Source organism: Pollicipes pollicipes, unplaced genomic scaffold (assembly GCF_011947565.3).
Source record: "Pollicipes pollicipes isolate AB1234 unplaced genomic scaffold, Ppol_2.1 Scaffold_3087;HRSCAF=3621_pilon_pilon_pilon, whole genome shotgun sequence".
Lineage (NCBI taxonomy): Eukaryota > Metazoa > Arthropoda > Thecostraca > Pollicipedomorpha > Pollicipedidae > Pollicipes > Pollicipes pollicipes.
In genome coordinates this window covers 46,373,702-46,389,357 of record NW_023596225.1, presented here as the reverse complement: position 1 = coordinate 46,389,357, position 15,656 = coordinate 46,373,702, and the positions used below count along the sequence as shown (strand labels likewise).

General features: G+C 47.7%; 2 protein-coding genes across 2 annotated transcripts; one reads left to right on the top strand and one right to left on the bottom strand.

The window, feature by feature from the left end:
- Positions 1 to 3,824: 3,824 nt before the first annotated feature.
- LOC119090269 (cuticle protein 16.5-like) lies at positions 3,825 to 5,552 on the bottom strand. The gene is made up of 3 exons (XM_037213053.1): positions 5,547 to 5,552; positions 4,546 to 4,996; positions 3,825 to 3,838 (listed from the first exon to the last, which is right to left on the bottom strand). The coding sequence occupies exons 1-3, from the start codon at positions 5,550 to 5,552 to the stop codon at positions 3,825 to 3,827; spliced, it is 471 nt and encodes a 156-aa protein (XP_037068948.1).
- A 4,337-nt stretch (positions 5,553 to 9,889) lies between these two features.
- On the top strand, positions 9,890 to 10,676 carry LOC119090268 (cuticle protein 7-like). Its single transcript, XM_037213051.1, has 2 exons — positions 9,890 to 9,895; positions 10,272 to 10,676. The coding sequence occupies exons 1-2, from the start codon at positions 9,890 to 9,892 to the stop codon at positions 10,674 to 10,676; spliced, it is 411 nt and encodes a 136-aa protein (XP_037068946.1).
- The last annotated feature ends 4,980 nt before the right edge of the window (positions 10,677 to 15,656 follow it).

Genomic DNA, 15,656 nt, shown 5'->3' with positions numbered 1-15,656 from the left:
GTTGGGAGCGCAAGTGGTGTCTGCTCCCTCGGTGCTTTCGCTTTTATAGGTCGGCCGCTAACCACTGATAGACGGTCATGGTCAGATTCCAGTGAACGGACGCCTCCAACGGTGTGACCGGCTGTGCTGACGAATTCGCACGGAATTCCTGGAACACGCCCACCTCCTAAAAGTGGGAGGTGGGCGTAATGTGACTCATGACGATGATGACCGTGCGGGTTAACATGTAGCTCATGGAGTTGCACATGGACACGCCGTTCAATTTCTACCAGTATGTCGGAAGATAAGTGGAAAAGAACATATGGCTTATAACCACGCATTTTCCTAATGAGGGAAACCGTCAAATTTTTGACATTTATCACAAACTGTGGTAGATCAGAGAGTTTCTCCACCTTGGACCATGTACGTTGATGCAATTGTGAATGTAGGAGCACGCAAAACGTATTTGTTTTCAAGAAATTCGGTTTCTCCTGCTTTACTTGAAAAGTAGCTAGTCCTTGCAAGCGGACAACACCAAAGACTAACCCTCCCATTTCTTTTGTCCTCTAGCCTTACGCACTAAAGCCACCCAGCTCCGCTTTGTCCTTGAACTTTGGCCATATTACAGCTCTACAGGAAAGACTTTGAAAGATTTTGAACCTTGACTACAACTTCGTGCAACATAGGCAACATTAATATTCGATCGCCATGATAAAAATCTACACATCTTTCTACGGAGCCTGGCGATAAAGCAATGTTATGCAGCGCTGGCAAGTTCTGACTAGCCTGAAAGTTGCACATTTGACCCCTTGCGTGAACATTTTGACTCCTGTAGGTGGGGTCACCAACCCAAACAGGACAATGCAGGCCATGCATTAAAATGTTGACCTCATGTCGCATTTAGGAGAGACATGTTTGCGTAGAGGAGGGGCGTAAAAGATCAATTTAAGGTGTTGCGACAAAGAAATAGATTATCTAACATATCTTAATATACAAGTAGTTACTGACCTGACGGCAGTTCACCTTTAATCCCTAGTTATATTTCTGCTGATTTGTATCTATTCTTTCCCTATTTTGTTTTAGATTTGTCTATAAGCATGGTCAACGACCAATCTGGAAATACCGCCTTGAAAACAGATAACCACAAAAAGCATGCTTAGCGCTGGTTAGGTCATTACCCCAAAAATACTCCGTGACCAAGAAAAAGTCGAAAAAAGTAATGTATGGCGTGTAACCGAATGGTACCGACGGCGGCGGTGTGCGGTCGGTCGGTGCCGATGGAGGCGGGGCATGACCGACTGATGCCGACGGTGGAGCGCGGTCGGTCGGTGCCGGCGGTGGCGGGCATGACCGACTGATGCCGACGGTGGCGCGCGATCGGTGCCATCAAAGCGGCCGCATCAACGTGAAGCCGAGCAACAATCGTGGTCAAAACGTCTGATCACAAACCAACACAGATATACACCGCAAGGTAGTGATACACCAAGATTGGTGCTAGAAAGAAAGAGTTAGGATATAAAGCTAAACTGGTGCACTAGTTTACCACATTTGTGAAGGCACAATGATTTGCATGTGACTCAACATAATCAAGCGAGGTAAGAAGTTAACAGTAATGTGTTGTTAACAATAAAATATCTTAGAACACTTCACAACACACTATTCATGATCTTCACCACCACAGATCACTATTAAAGATATGGTGAGTGACAAAATGATGTGGGAAGACATAATGTGGTCCATAGTAAATACTAAGTTGCACTGTTTGCTATATTTGAGTTAAGTTGTACGAACCTGCCTCCCATATTGTCAAAACATGAATCAAAACTAAATGAAAACAATAGTTTTGTATCACTTTAAATTGTATTATATTAAAGTTTAAAGATATCAGGCCAGCAAAGGACTTCAAATAAACAGACAACCATTGCACTGCTCAAACCACAGATGACCATATCACATCTTGATATTAAATACTGATGGCTGCAGCAAAACGATCGAAAACAACACCAATCAATCCCACAATATTTGCTAAAATCTGTTGTTCCACAGAGCAAACCACGTCCATAGCTTTCATTCTAAAGCAGAGTCATACACGACAATTGAAGTGATGTATACACTACAAAAATCTGGTGGCATACCTATCCATCAATTAATATGTTATAAGAGAAATGGTTCTTTTATGTATGCAAGTGTGCTTCAGTTTCAGAGTGTGCTCCAGGTCCAGGGTGTGCTCCATTTGTTTTCCATAAGTTTGCAACCTTTGATATTCCATGCGTTTAAAGAAGACAGACACTCCACCTTAAAAAAGTCATTGTCAGTTTTACCATCTTATTCTCTCAACTCTTTTCCATGGGTTATGCTGCTGTTCGATAATGTTGAATAATGATATAATGCAAATACAAATAAAAATACAACTTGTGTACATAAACCAGTGAGACATAATTCAGGCTAGATAGGATTTCCAAACAAGTGATCATCATCACCTTCCTATCCGTAGCTAACCAGAATCTCACTTGACATTCCAAACTAACATTAAACTTGATGCGTGAGCAGAAAACCCAGCGCGTATCTCCGTAGCGTATCATGCTCCTGAGAACTATGCTCAAAAGAAATATGGACCGTCTCCGTGAGTGTAGGCTTCAACCCAACAAAACATTAAATGTTGGAAAAGCGCCAATTTTTCATTTGTGGCACGGGCGTAGACTTACAGAGCAAAAGAAGCAGAGATTAGTACGTCAATAAAATTGAAAAATAGCGATTGCCGGCTGCTAATAAGGCTCGTCCCGTACGACAGGTCATTGAAATAAAGGGATCCAGGTCAACATTTCATTTTTAGGAACATACTACCTCGCGTAATTGTTGACGCTTACTCGAGTACAAAACGCAAAGCAGCTTTGTGTGACTTTGGTTGTCATGACCGGCAAATAAGTCCACTGACCTTAAATGAGCACCAGTGAAATTCTGCTTACAACAGGTATCTACGTTCTAGTGCACTTTGGACACTAATCTGGATTTTAGCCTTGTGTAACGGTATTTGACCCGAAGGTCATGAGCTAGGAACCTCCGATTTTGTCAAAAGTAAGTTAACTCACAGTCTAAGAAAGCCTTTGAATGTGGTAAAAATAGATGCCTTAGTTTCTGAGATCTTAGAGAACAAAATTGACAGCACCCACCTGAGCAAGTGGTATTCAACCGGTCACCCGGGCGCTTGTTAATGCTTGCAGGTTAATGGCTGTTCGGCATTATAGCATGGCAAGCTTTGTCGAGCTGGATCAGCAGCTAGGTGGGGCGGGCTGGGCTATGGGCTGATAAATTGGAGAAACTTGCGTCTATAATCTGTATCTTTCCCAGAGAGGTGGTATTCCACAACCTTGACCTTCCGGCAGCAGAAACTGAACTCAGCTGGGGTCAGCGTGAATCTGTTGGTTTCACACAGGCGTGCAGGTTTTCGAATGCAAAGGAGAAGGCCTGCTTGATATTTAGTCGTACAGCAGCGTTTCGTCAGCATATTTGTACATGATCTCAGCGCCAGCAGTGACGTCATTACGCTTTTCGCAACTCGGCCTGACCTTATCGTACATGTGAGGTTAATATTTCTGTCGGTGACCTGATGCTTAAACGGTGCCGATTGATGCCCCAAAAATCCTTTCCCACCCTCTTTTAATCCGGTGGATTTTCCGCACGCGTTATCTGTCACTTCAAACTGGAGTCGGCTTTGCACCATGAGTTGGTCCAGCTAACGCATTGGTTGTACATCGCCGTGACGTGTGTGACGGGCAGAGTCGCGGCCCAGACAACCCAGACAATTTTTTGTGGTGAGGCTGAGTGCTGAAAGAGTTGTGCCCGTCTCACCAATTTCTGCCTGGAACGGTCATGGAGTTATCACAGAAACGAGCAAAGGAATGGCTCTTCATTCTAATGAGGTTGTCGCGTGGCAGAGGAACTTAAAAAAATCAAGCACCTCTCATCAGTTTACCGGGGAATTCGGCATAAGCTTCACCACACACAAGTTCCTACGGTAAGAAAATAGTTATAACTGGGTGCGAATCGCTGGTCAGCCTAACAGTCACGACGATTTTTTCTTACAAATGATGAAAAGATGAATCATCGCACCCACCAAACCAGGTGGCCGGAGACCAAAGGAACGGGAAACAGGGCCCCTCCCCAAATATATGACAATTTAGCGCCGTCCCTGAATCGGTGATGACCAGAAACAACTGACTTTCTCCAACGCACCCACGCGCCAACTTCGGAGTACATCCCCAGGGACTGCATCAGTATGTCATAAAAATGCTACTTCCTTAACACAGCCGCGTCAATGAAACTATCCCACTGGAAAATACATGACACCTACAATCAAGACCACATGGTCCATATTTCATAGGTTGTTTGTTCGGACCGTAGATCCTTGTATTGAAATACGGCAGGTCAGAAATCATCACAGCACAGCATTCATGCATTTAAATAGGTGATCCTCAGTGGTTTACCAGTACGCCGCAGGCTTGTAGACGGGCTTGTTGACTGGGGCAGCAGCCTTGTAGGCCGGAGCGGCAGCCTTGTAGGCAGGGCCGGCAGCCTTGTAAGTAGGCCCGGCAGCCCTGTAGGCAGGGCCGGCAGCCTTGTAGGCCGGAGCGGCAGCCTTGTAGGCAGGGCCGGCAGCCTTGTAGGCAGGGCCGGCAGCCTTGTAGGCCGGAGCGGCAGCCTTGTAGGCAGGACCAGCAGCCCTGTAGGCAGGAACGACAGCCTTGTAGGCAGGGGCAGAAGCCTTGTAGGCCGGGGCGGCAGCCCTGTAGGCCGGGGCGGCAGCATTGTAGGCAGGGGCGGCAGCCTTGTAAGCATGGGCAGCGGCCTTGTAGGCAGGGGCGGGGTGGTATTCGGGGTACTGGGCCTCTCCCTCGTAGGTGACCTCAGCGTTGTAGCCGCCGTAGTTGTCGGCGACGTACTTCACGTGCTGGACACGGCCGTCGGGCAAAGCCACCGAGTAATACCCCTGGGTGTTATGGCCATCGCTCTCCTCCTTCTTGGCGAAGTTGGTACCGGTGTAGTGGTCGTTGACGGCGTAGTCGTAAGCGAACGGCTTGACCTCCTCCTTGTACTGGGGCTCCGGGTGGTAAGAGGCCGGCTTGTAGGAGGGGGCCGGGTGGTAGGAGGCCGGAGAGGGCTTGTAGCCCGGCGTCTCCGGTGCCGGGGCGGCGGCGGCCACAGCCAGCACGGCGGCAATGACGAGACCCTGCAATGCAGTGAGAGGATGATTGACGGATGAAGCAGCCAGTTCAACAGACCTGTTTTGCTACGATATATGGGTATATAGGTATGTATGTATGCGTATATATGTATGCATATATAGATATACATATATACGTATATATATATATATATATATATATATATATATATATATATATATATGCATATATACGTTTATCTATATATAACCCATTATCCATTATCCATTATCCCCATTATCCGTGCAATGCATGTCACGTCGCTAAACCCAGTGCTTTTGGCTTGAAATGAACTCCCTAGTAGCCAACAGGGCACCATATCAATAGTATTCTTACAATACATACCTGCATGGTGTGCTCTGATGGCCGGGCGTGCAGTAAAAGTGGTGTCCGCTCCCTTGGTGCTTTCGCTTTTATAGGTTGGCCGCTAACCACTGATAGCCGGTCATGGTCAGAGTTCCAATGAATGGACGGCCCTAACGGTGTCACCGGCAGTGCTGTCGAATTCGCACGGAATGCCTGGTATACGCCCACCTCCTAGAAGTAGACCATGATGCGACCTATGAAGTTGCACATGCACATGCCATTACATTTGTGCAGGTGAGTCGGAACATAAATTGCCAGGAACAGAGAGCTTATGGCACAGCATGTTCGTATCGATCTTTTTTGGCCATGCCCTGAACCCAAGATGATCATGCCAACGACTCGGGATCATTTATTGGAGCAATTTATACTTCCCCTCTCATCCCCAACTGACAGCAGTTCTAGTCTTTTCCTTGCCTCGTTTTCACCCCATCACATCGCATTCAGTTCGCTACAGTTTAGGCCGTATTTCACCCGAGAGTAATGACAACGTGGATTAAGTGCGAGGAGAAAACCAGAATATGGAAGCATAGGTATGGTATGGAGGTATGGGGCTGAATGTTGGGATCGTTTTTGTCATGAGGATATCTTCCCCCCCCCCTCCCGTACACACACACACACACACACACACACACACACACACACACACACACACACCACACACACACACCACACACACACACACACACACACACACACACACACACACACACACACACACACACACACACACACACACACACACACACACACACACACACACACACACACACACACACACACACACACACACACACACACCACACACACACACACACACACACACACACACACACACACACACACACACACACACACACACACACACACACACACCACACACACACACACACACACACACACACACACACACACACACACACACACACACACACACACACACACACACACACACACCACACACACACACACACACACACACACACACACACACACACACACACACACACACCACACACACACACACACACACACACACACACACACACACACACACACACACACACCACACACACACACACACACACACACACACACACACACACACACACACACACACACACACACACACACACACACACACACACACACACACACACACACACACACACACACACACACACACACACACACCACACACACACACACACACACACACACCACACACACACACACACACACACACACCACACACACACACACACACACACACACACACACACACACACACACACACACACACACACACACGTCATTCTTTAGAAATAAATGGGCGGAAACAGACACTGGACGGCCAGGCAGATGCATGCATGCGTATTCGTTGTTTCAAGATATTTTTAAGGTAATAAACTATCAGCAGACTTTTACAGATACGACTCTGTCGTACTTAAACGCATCGGTGCCACGCATGTTGGCATACGTGATTTAAAATGCGAACTGTTTTACCACATACAGAACTAAGCTTGAAACGATAGCATACGGATATGATGCAGGCCATATCTGAAATGTACGCAATAATTCTAACTCGAAGCCAAAGCCAAAGCGAGATGAAATCGTCCAGTGATTCTCGCTTCGCCTTCGCTTAATTCACTCCAGGCCGGTCGACAGAAGAAAACAGCGGCCCTGCATTGGCTGATAAAAAGCCAGCGTGACGTCACTGGTGTCAAGACTCAAATGCACGTCGGGTCGCTGGAGTCCGAACATAATGCTGAGGGGCAAACAGAAACCAGAAATATTCGTGCCGATAGTGAGTACGCCGTTAAAGGGATGTGCATGAGACCAGCGAGCCAGTAACGTATAAGTTCGTGGCGAATACAATGATGGGGTTACAAACCTAGGCCGAAATCAGCAACTATGCATTGTCACGGGAAGTGAATACTCATACACAAGTCTTATCCGAAAAAGGGCGGCAGAAACAACGAGCTACTTCGTGCCCCTACCGTATAAGTTTAGTGGCAGGCGTATGTGATCAGCAAGCCGATAGCGTATAAGTTAACGACAACTTTGCTGAGGTAACAGCCTTACGCGATGAGCATTTACAATGCACTTCGGGCTCATGCGGGTTCCAACTTGTCGAGTGTGCGAGTCATCTTATGATTGTTAGACTGACAAGCGGTTCGCACCCACTGATAACTATTTTCTTTCCAAAACAAGTTGTGTAAAACTCATGCCGGCACTCCCAGGAAAACGGAATCGAGTGCTGAGTTTCTAAAGCATTTCTGCCACCCGACAGCCGGATAACAATGAAGAGCAATTCCTCTGCTCATTTCTGGAATAACTCCAAGACCGTTCCAGACAGAACCGTGTGAGACTGGCACAAATCTCCCAGCACTCAGCCTCACCGCAATTGTCTGGATTGTCTGGGCCGCGACTGCGTACATTACACACGTTACGGGGATGCACAGCCAATGAGCTCCAGTCGCTTATATCGCAAAGCCGACCCCAGTTTGAGTTGACAGAAAACGCGTGCGGAAAATACACCGGAGTAGAAGAGAGTTGGAAAGGACTTTTGAGGCACAAGTCGTCACCATTTAGCCACCAGGTCACCGACAGAAATCTAAACCTCACATATACCATACGGTCAGGCAGAGTTCCGCTACCGAGCGTGATGACGTCACTGCTGGCGCTGAGATGATATACAAATATGCTGACGAAACGCTGCTGTACGACTCCCAATGTCAATCAGGCCTTGTCCCCTTCATTCAAACACGTGCACGACTGTGTAAAACCAACGGAGTCATACTGAACCCAGCTGAGTTCAGGTTCTGGCGCCGGGATGTCATTGCTATGGAATACCACCTTCTCTGGAAAAGATATGGACTAGAGACGCAGCTTTCTCCAAAATATCAGTCGGCAGCCCAGCCCACTCCGCGTAGATAGTGATCCAGCCCGATAAAGCTCGCCATGCTACAATGCCGAACCACCATGTTTGTGTTGTGCAATTGTCGTGTAGGACTCTGCATTGAAATGAAAGCTATGGATGTGGTTTCCTGTGTGAAATAACAGATTTTAGCAAATATTGTGGGATTGATTGGTGTTGTTTTCGATAGTTTTGCTGTATCCATCAGCATTGAATATCAAGATGCAATATGATGCATCTGTGATTTGATCAGTGCCGTGGTTGTCTGTTTAATTGTGGTCATTAACTGGCCTGATAAGTTGATACTTCGATGTAATACGAAACCGTTGTGCCCATTTAGTTCCTATTCATGTTTTAGCAATATGCGAGACAAGTACGTTCAAGCTATCTCAAATGGGGCAAAGAATGCAACTTAGTCTTTAATTTGGGCCCTAGCATGTCTGCCCACATCATTTTGTCATTCTCCATAGCTTACATGGTGATCTGTGATGGTGTATATCATGTATAGTTTGTTGTGAAGTTTTCTAAGATATTTTCTTGTTGTTGACAAGTTACTGTTAACTTCTTACCTGGCTTGATAATCATTCAGTCACATGTATATCATTGCGGCTTTTTTGATTTATTTATTGGCTTTTACCAAAAGGGTTAACGTATAAACCACATTATCTTTTTATCCTAGCTTTTTTCAGCAACAATTTTGGCGTATAACTGCCTCGCAGTGTATATCTGTGTTGGTTTGTGATCATTTTTGATATGATGCAGTCTCATCAAGGATCTATTATTCTATATGAGTAAGCATAACGTGTGGTTTGTGGCAATTTTCAAATAAGCACGCATGGAAAATATTATGCTTCATTCGACTGTTCAAAATGCACAAATTCAAGCATACACTCAACGTTTCTGATATTTTGTCGCGCACCTCATATCAACGCATCATATGCCATCACGCCATCAACCATCATATGCCATCAACAACTGCCAGTTGTTAAATCCAGAGCGGCGTCATTCGTTTGTGCAGGACGTTTTGATCACGATTGTTGCTCCGCTTCCAAATAGTTGCCATGACTATCCTGGGTTCAGGGCAAGGCCAAAAAAAGATCGATACGAACCTGCTGCGTCATAAGCTATATGTTCCAGGCCATTTGTCTTCCGACTCACCCGTACAAATCTAATGGCGTGTCCATGTGCAGCTTCATGGGTTACACCATGGTCTGCTTCTAGGAGGTGGGCGTGTACCAGGAATTCCGTGCGGATTCGACAGCGCAGCCGGTGACACCGTTGGCGGCGTCCGTCCACTGGATTCTGACCGTGACCGTCATCAGTGGTTAGCGGCCGACCTATAAAAGCGAAAGCACCAAGGGAGCAGACACCACTTGTACTGCACACCCGGCCACCAGAACACACCATGCAGGTATGCAATAGAATGATATCATTGATACGGTGTCCTGTTGGCTACTAGAGTTTATTTCAAGCCAAGTACACTCTGGGGTTAGCGATATGACATGCATTGCACGGATAGTGAAGTTGATATATATATATATATATATATATATATATATATATATATATATGTGTGTGTGTGTGTGTGTGTGTGTGTATACATACACATATATGTTTATGCCTATGTATCGTAGCAAAATAGCTCTGCTGAACTTGCTCCTTCATCCGCCAATCATGCCCTCCCTGCATTGCAGGTCCTCCTCATTGCCGCCGTGCTGGCCGTGGCCGCCGCCGCCCCGGCACCGGAGACGCCGGGCTACAAGCCCGCTCCGGCCCCCTCATACAAGCCAGCCTCTTACCACTCGGAGCCCCAGTACGAGGAAGAGGCCAAGCCGTTCGCTTACGACTACGCCGTCAACGACCACTACACCGGCACTAACTTCGCTAAGAACGAGAAGAGCGATGGCCACAACACCCAGGGATATTACTCGGTGGCTCTGCCCGACGGCCGTGTCCAGCACGTGAAGTACGTCGCCGATAACTACGGCGGCTACAACGCTGAGGTCACCTACGAGGGAGAGGCCCAGTACCCCGAGTACCATCCCGCCCCTGCCTACAAGGCTTCTGCCCCTGCCTACAAGGCTGCCGCCCCAGCCTACAAGGCTGCCGCCCCGGCCTACAAGGCTTCTGTCCCTGTCTACAAGCCTGCTTACAGCTCCCCCACCCCGGCGTACAAGGCCGCGGCATATTAGTCAACCACTGAGGATGACCTATTTAAATGCGTGAATGTTGTGTCGTGATGATTTCTGACCAGTTGTATTTCAATACAAGGGACTACGGTCTGCATTAACAAACTATGAACGATAGACCAAGTGGTCTCGATTGAAGGGGTCAAGCGTTTTCCATTGCAATAATTTCATTGATGAGGCTGTGTTGAGAAATTCATATTTTCATAACATATGGATTCAGTCCCAGACAGTGTCCTAAGTTGGGCCGTGGGTGGGTGGGAAAGAGAGCCATTTTGGTTAGTTCTTTCCGATCACCACCGGAAGGGGGACGATGCTAAATTTTCAGAATGTTGGGAGAGCGGCTCAGTTTCCGGCTCCCCCTGTTTCAGAGCATCTGAAATAGTAAGTGCAATGATTCATCTTTTCATTATGTGTAAGAAAAATCGCCATGATTGTTAACCTGACAAAGGATTCGTACCCAATTATAACTATTTTCTTACCCAAGCAAATTAAGTTTGGTAAAGCCTATGCCGAATTTTTCCGAAAAACGGGGTTCAAGTGCTTGATTTTTGAAACTCCTTTGCAACGCGACAACCTGACTGGAATGAAGAGCGATTTCTTTGCTCGTTTCTAGAATAACTGCAAGACCGTCCCGGGCAGAAAACGATGATACTGACACCATTCTCCCAGCACTCAGCCTCACCGCCATTGTCTGAGTTGTCTGGACCGCCACCGTGTACGTCACACACGTCACGGGGACGCACAGCCAGCGAGCTTGAGGAGCTCATGGTGCAAAGCCGAACCCTGTCTGAGTTGACCGAAAGCGCGTGCGGAAGATACACCGGACTAGAACAGAGTGGGAAAGGATTTGTGGGGCACCAATCGTCACCGTTTACGCATCAGGTCACGGAGAGAAATCTGAACCTCACGTATACCAAGACAAACCCGCAAGTCAAACCAAAATGCCACTTGAATGTTTTAGCACAATAGACGCATCATCATGAAAAAGTTGCCAGCAAATTTCGACCGTTTCGTATAGGCTAGTTCAGAATAGAGGATGTGTAGAAGTGTAATGTCAAAGGCCCAATTCTTGAGAATTGGTGTCATCAACTGCTGTTTATGGCCTGCTTTTGTTAGCTGGTGAGGTGGGCCACGAAATTTGGTTAGGACACGTCTTAGAAGGGTGTTTATGGAAACACCTGCGCTGCAATGGGTGGGAACAAATTATGAATGAATGTAGGCACCTTTCAAGATATTTACACCAGATCGAAGGCGGTATAAGCGGAGCAGAACAGTCCGGTGATTCTCACTTCATCTGTGCTTAACTCACTCCATGTCCCCCGAGGGAAGAAAACAGCGGCCTTGTGTTGGCTCATAAAATAGCTAGCGTGACGTCACTGGTGCCACGACATTAGTGCACGTCGGGTCGCTGGAGTCCGGACATAATGCTGAGGGGCAAACAGAAACCAGAAATATTCCCACATAGAGAGAACAAACCGTCATCGGAATGTGCATATGACCAGCGAGCCAGCAACGTATAATTTTGTGTCGAATGCAATCATGGGCTTTACAAGCTTAGATGATAATCAGCTAGTACGAGGTGGCACGACAAGCTACTAGTTATACACTGGTGCAATCCGCAGACGCTTCGATGGCAAATTCCAGGCCGCCTCTCCGCCAAACACAAGCCACCAATCGCACGCGTTCTCCGCCAATCAACAGCCAGAACTAGTACTGGGCCCGACGCAACCCGCAAATCACATCCCGCAAATTTGAGTCGCCGGCGAACTGGCACCTCCAATCCACAGTGGGCATCGCTGCCATAGTTTTGCTTTGAATAGTTACCTCGACACTCAAATGCGCGAGGACGCGTGGCGCCGCGGGATGTTGCCAGGTTCGTAACGGGAGGGTCCCGGGACGGCGGCAGACTTTCGTTTAGGCCCACTTTGCACGCTTGCGTCGGATTTTCTGGAGCAGTTCATAGGCATTTAAGTAAAGTTATGAGATGTTCATGCCGCGCAAAGCTCAGCCATTATTAATTTCATTATACGGTCAGGTGCCGGTCATGATCAGAACCCGCGCGGGCATTCGGCCTTTCCGTCAATATCGTCGGCTCTGGACATACGCTCCTTGTATTTAGCCGAGCCCGAAGCCTAGCCGGTATCTACGAGTTGTCCGGATGTGATGTGAACCACGTCGCGTAGAAGAGCCTACCTCGAAACAAAAATAACCGGACTTCAACCACCTTGCTTCGGGTGGCTTGGTGTTCTTCGTTTTACCTGTATGTGTCTCAAGGTGCATCTGAAATAGAGAACGCAATTCTACCGGTATTTATATGATAGTGCATGCCACATATCTGCACCAATACAAGTCGGCGGCATTGTTATCTCCGCCTGGTCCTCTAATTGTTGGCACGTGGCCGCTGTGGCCTCCCCTCCCCCCGCACCAACCTTCACCACTGATTGAGTCAGGGGCGGATCCAGAGAGAGTGGTCACGGGGCCCATGACCCATCGTGGTACCCCGAAGTGGCCCATAGGCTCCGAAGGGGTCCGTAGGTGACCAAAAAGGTACAGCTTTTCAACACAAAACACAAAAAAATATTTGGATTTCCAGGCCACCGAGAAGAGTTGCAAACGAAAGTGAATGGCCTACGAGAAAAGATAAACATCTTCAATAATGGAAAAAGTTGTTTATTGGAAATTATAAGCCTTATCACGCTGTCCAGAGTCCTATCCTGTTTCCGGGGACCTATATACCCACTTGCAAGGTCATTTCGATCGTTAAGGAGCCTTCCACGCTAGCCCTGACTGCTTTGCGTTTACTCGGAGGGTCCCTGCACTGTTGCTGTGCTGTTCCTGCTAGCGCGCCGGGGCGCTGTTGTCAATCAGAGGCCTTCCACGGACTTCTTTCCAGTCGCCAGAAAGGCTCTGTGGGCTATAGCAGGGGACCCCCATGTTAACTTGCTCGGGTATTCTCGGTGGCTCGGGGGCACTTTACGTTGGCGCTTCCAGTTTTATGTCACTTGCTTAGGGCGCTATGCTCTTGTCGGGGGCTAATCTGTTAACCCGTTTATGCACACTCTGTCGGTCGGGGCCCTCGAAACTGGGTCCAGCGTGCTTTCCATTTGAATGGGGGGCCCTGGACACTTGTCGGGGCTCCATCTGTTAAGCTGCTCCGGCACACTGAATTGTTTAGGGGCCCAGCACATTGGGTATTTTAATGTAGGGACCTACGCTCTTGTCAATGCCATCTGATAGCCTGTTCAGATACACTCGATCTTTCGGGGGCCCTCTACATTGGGCCTTGGGGAAGCCCTATTTGAATAGAGGCCCTACGCACTTGTCTGGGGTCCCCTCTGTTAACTTCTTTGGCCAAAGTGGATTGTCCGGGAGCCCTGCGCATTGAGTCTTGGCGTTTGAATTTAGGGCTCTGCGCTCATATCGGGGTCATCTGATAACCTGCTCGGGTACACTCCATCTTTTGGGGGTCCTCGCACTGGGTTTTGGGCACTTGTTACTTCAATGGAGGGACCTCCGCTCTATGCTTTTGTTGCGGCCCCTTCTGATAAGCTGCTCCGGTGCATCCGATTGTTGGGTGACCTCTGGGTCGGGTCTTGGATACTTGCTTTTTGAATGGAGGTCCTCACGGGGCCCTATCTCAGGCACCCTCGATCATTTGGAGCCCTCTACAACATGCCGTGGGTATTTCACATTTGAATGGGCGGCCCTACACTCTTGTCGGCGGCCCCATCTGTTCACCACCTTTGAATTTAGGGCGCTGCACTCCTATCCGGGGCCGTCTGGTAATCTGTTAGGGTACACTCCATATTTCGGGGGCCCTCTGCACAGGGTTTGGATACTTCTTATTTGAATGGAGGGCCTAACGCTCTTTTCGGGCCTCTTCCGATAAGCTGTTGAGGTGCATTTCATCGTTCGGGGGCCATCTGCATTGCGTATTGACTGATTCCTATTTGAATGGAGGGCCCTACGCTCTTGTTAGAAGCCTTATCTGTTAAGACGCTCGGACACACTCTATCTTTCGGGGCCCCTCTTTATTAAGTCTTGAGGACTTTCTATTTGAATGGAGGTCCCTGGGCTCTTGACGGGGGCCCGATGTAATAACCTGCTCGGGAAATGGCCACGCGCTCAAGCCGGCCCCCCCCCCCCCCTATCTGTTACCTCCTCGGGCACACTCGATAAGAAGCTAAATAACTATCTAGTTAAATATATTGTCTCGAAGCATCGCCCGGGGTCCGATGGGTGTCATATATGCATGCATGGGTTTTAAGGGGTTTGCACGTAAAGAAATATGGTTTACGAATTCAAGCGTAAACTGCGCGAAAAACATGGGAAGTAGATAGGCTATGTTGAGAAGTCCATGCGTCCTACTCGTTTCATTTGTGATGTACACCTGCGAGATGCTCAAAGCGAAACAGATAATTAAAATAACTCTTCGACGACCATCTTTTTGACAGAACACGCTAAGGTTAAAATCCAAGGAAGTACGGACCATTTCCCTTTAGAACCCAAAGGTACCTTCAAAGTACGGGACCATCCAGACAGGAAAAATGGTGAATCTATTTTGATAGGAAGTTGGCGACCAGACTTCAGTGTACAGGACTCGTCATGAACGATTATTTGAATGTGACTAGTGTTTTGATGTGTTATGCATGCTGGCTTAAACTCGCCTTCATGTATCAATGTTGTCTGACGCTTGATACACGATGTCTGTTTAATTGAAATCGTTTGCGTGTAAAAGTGATGCGTGATGCGACGTGCCTGTTAACTTGAAATCGCTTGCAGAAGTAAATGATGTGTTATGCGTGGCGCCTGCTAACTTGAATTAATTTGCATATACAGGTATTTTTCGCGCATTTTAATTCTCAGTTAGATGTCCACTGTATCGCAGAAATGACTGGCAAATGCTCCTTGTTTAATCCCCTGCATGTTCGTGGTCTGTAAAAACTGTGGCTAGCTGTTTTTGTTTTAGGAAAAACTCAAACG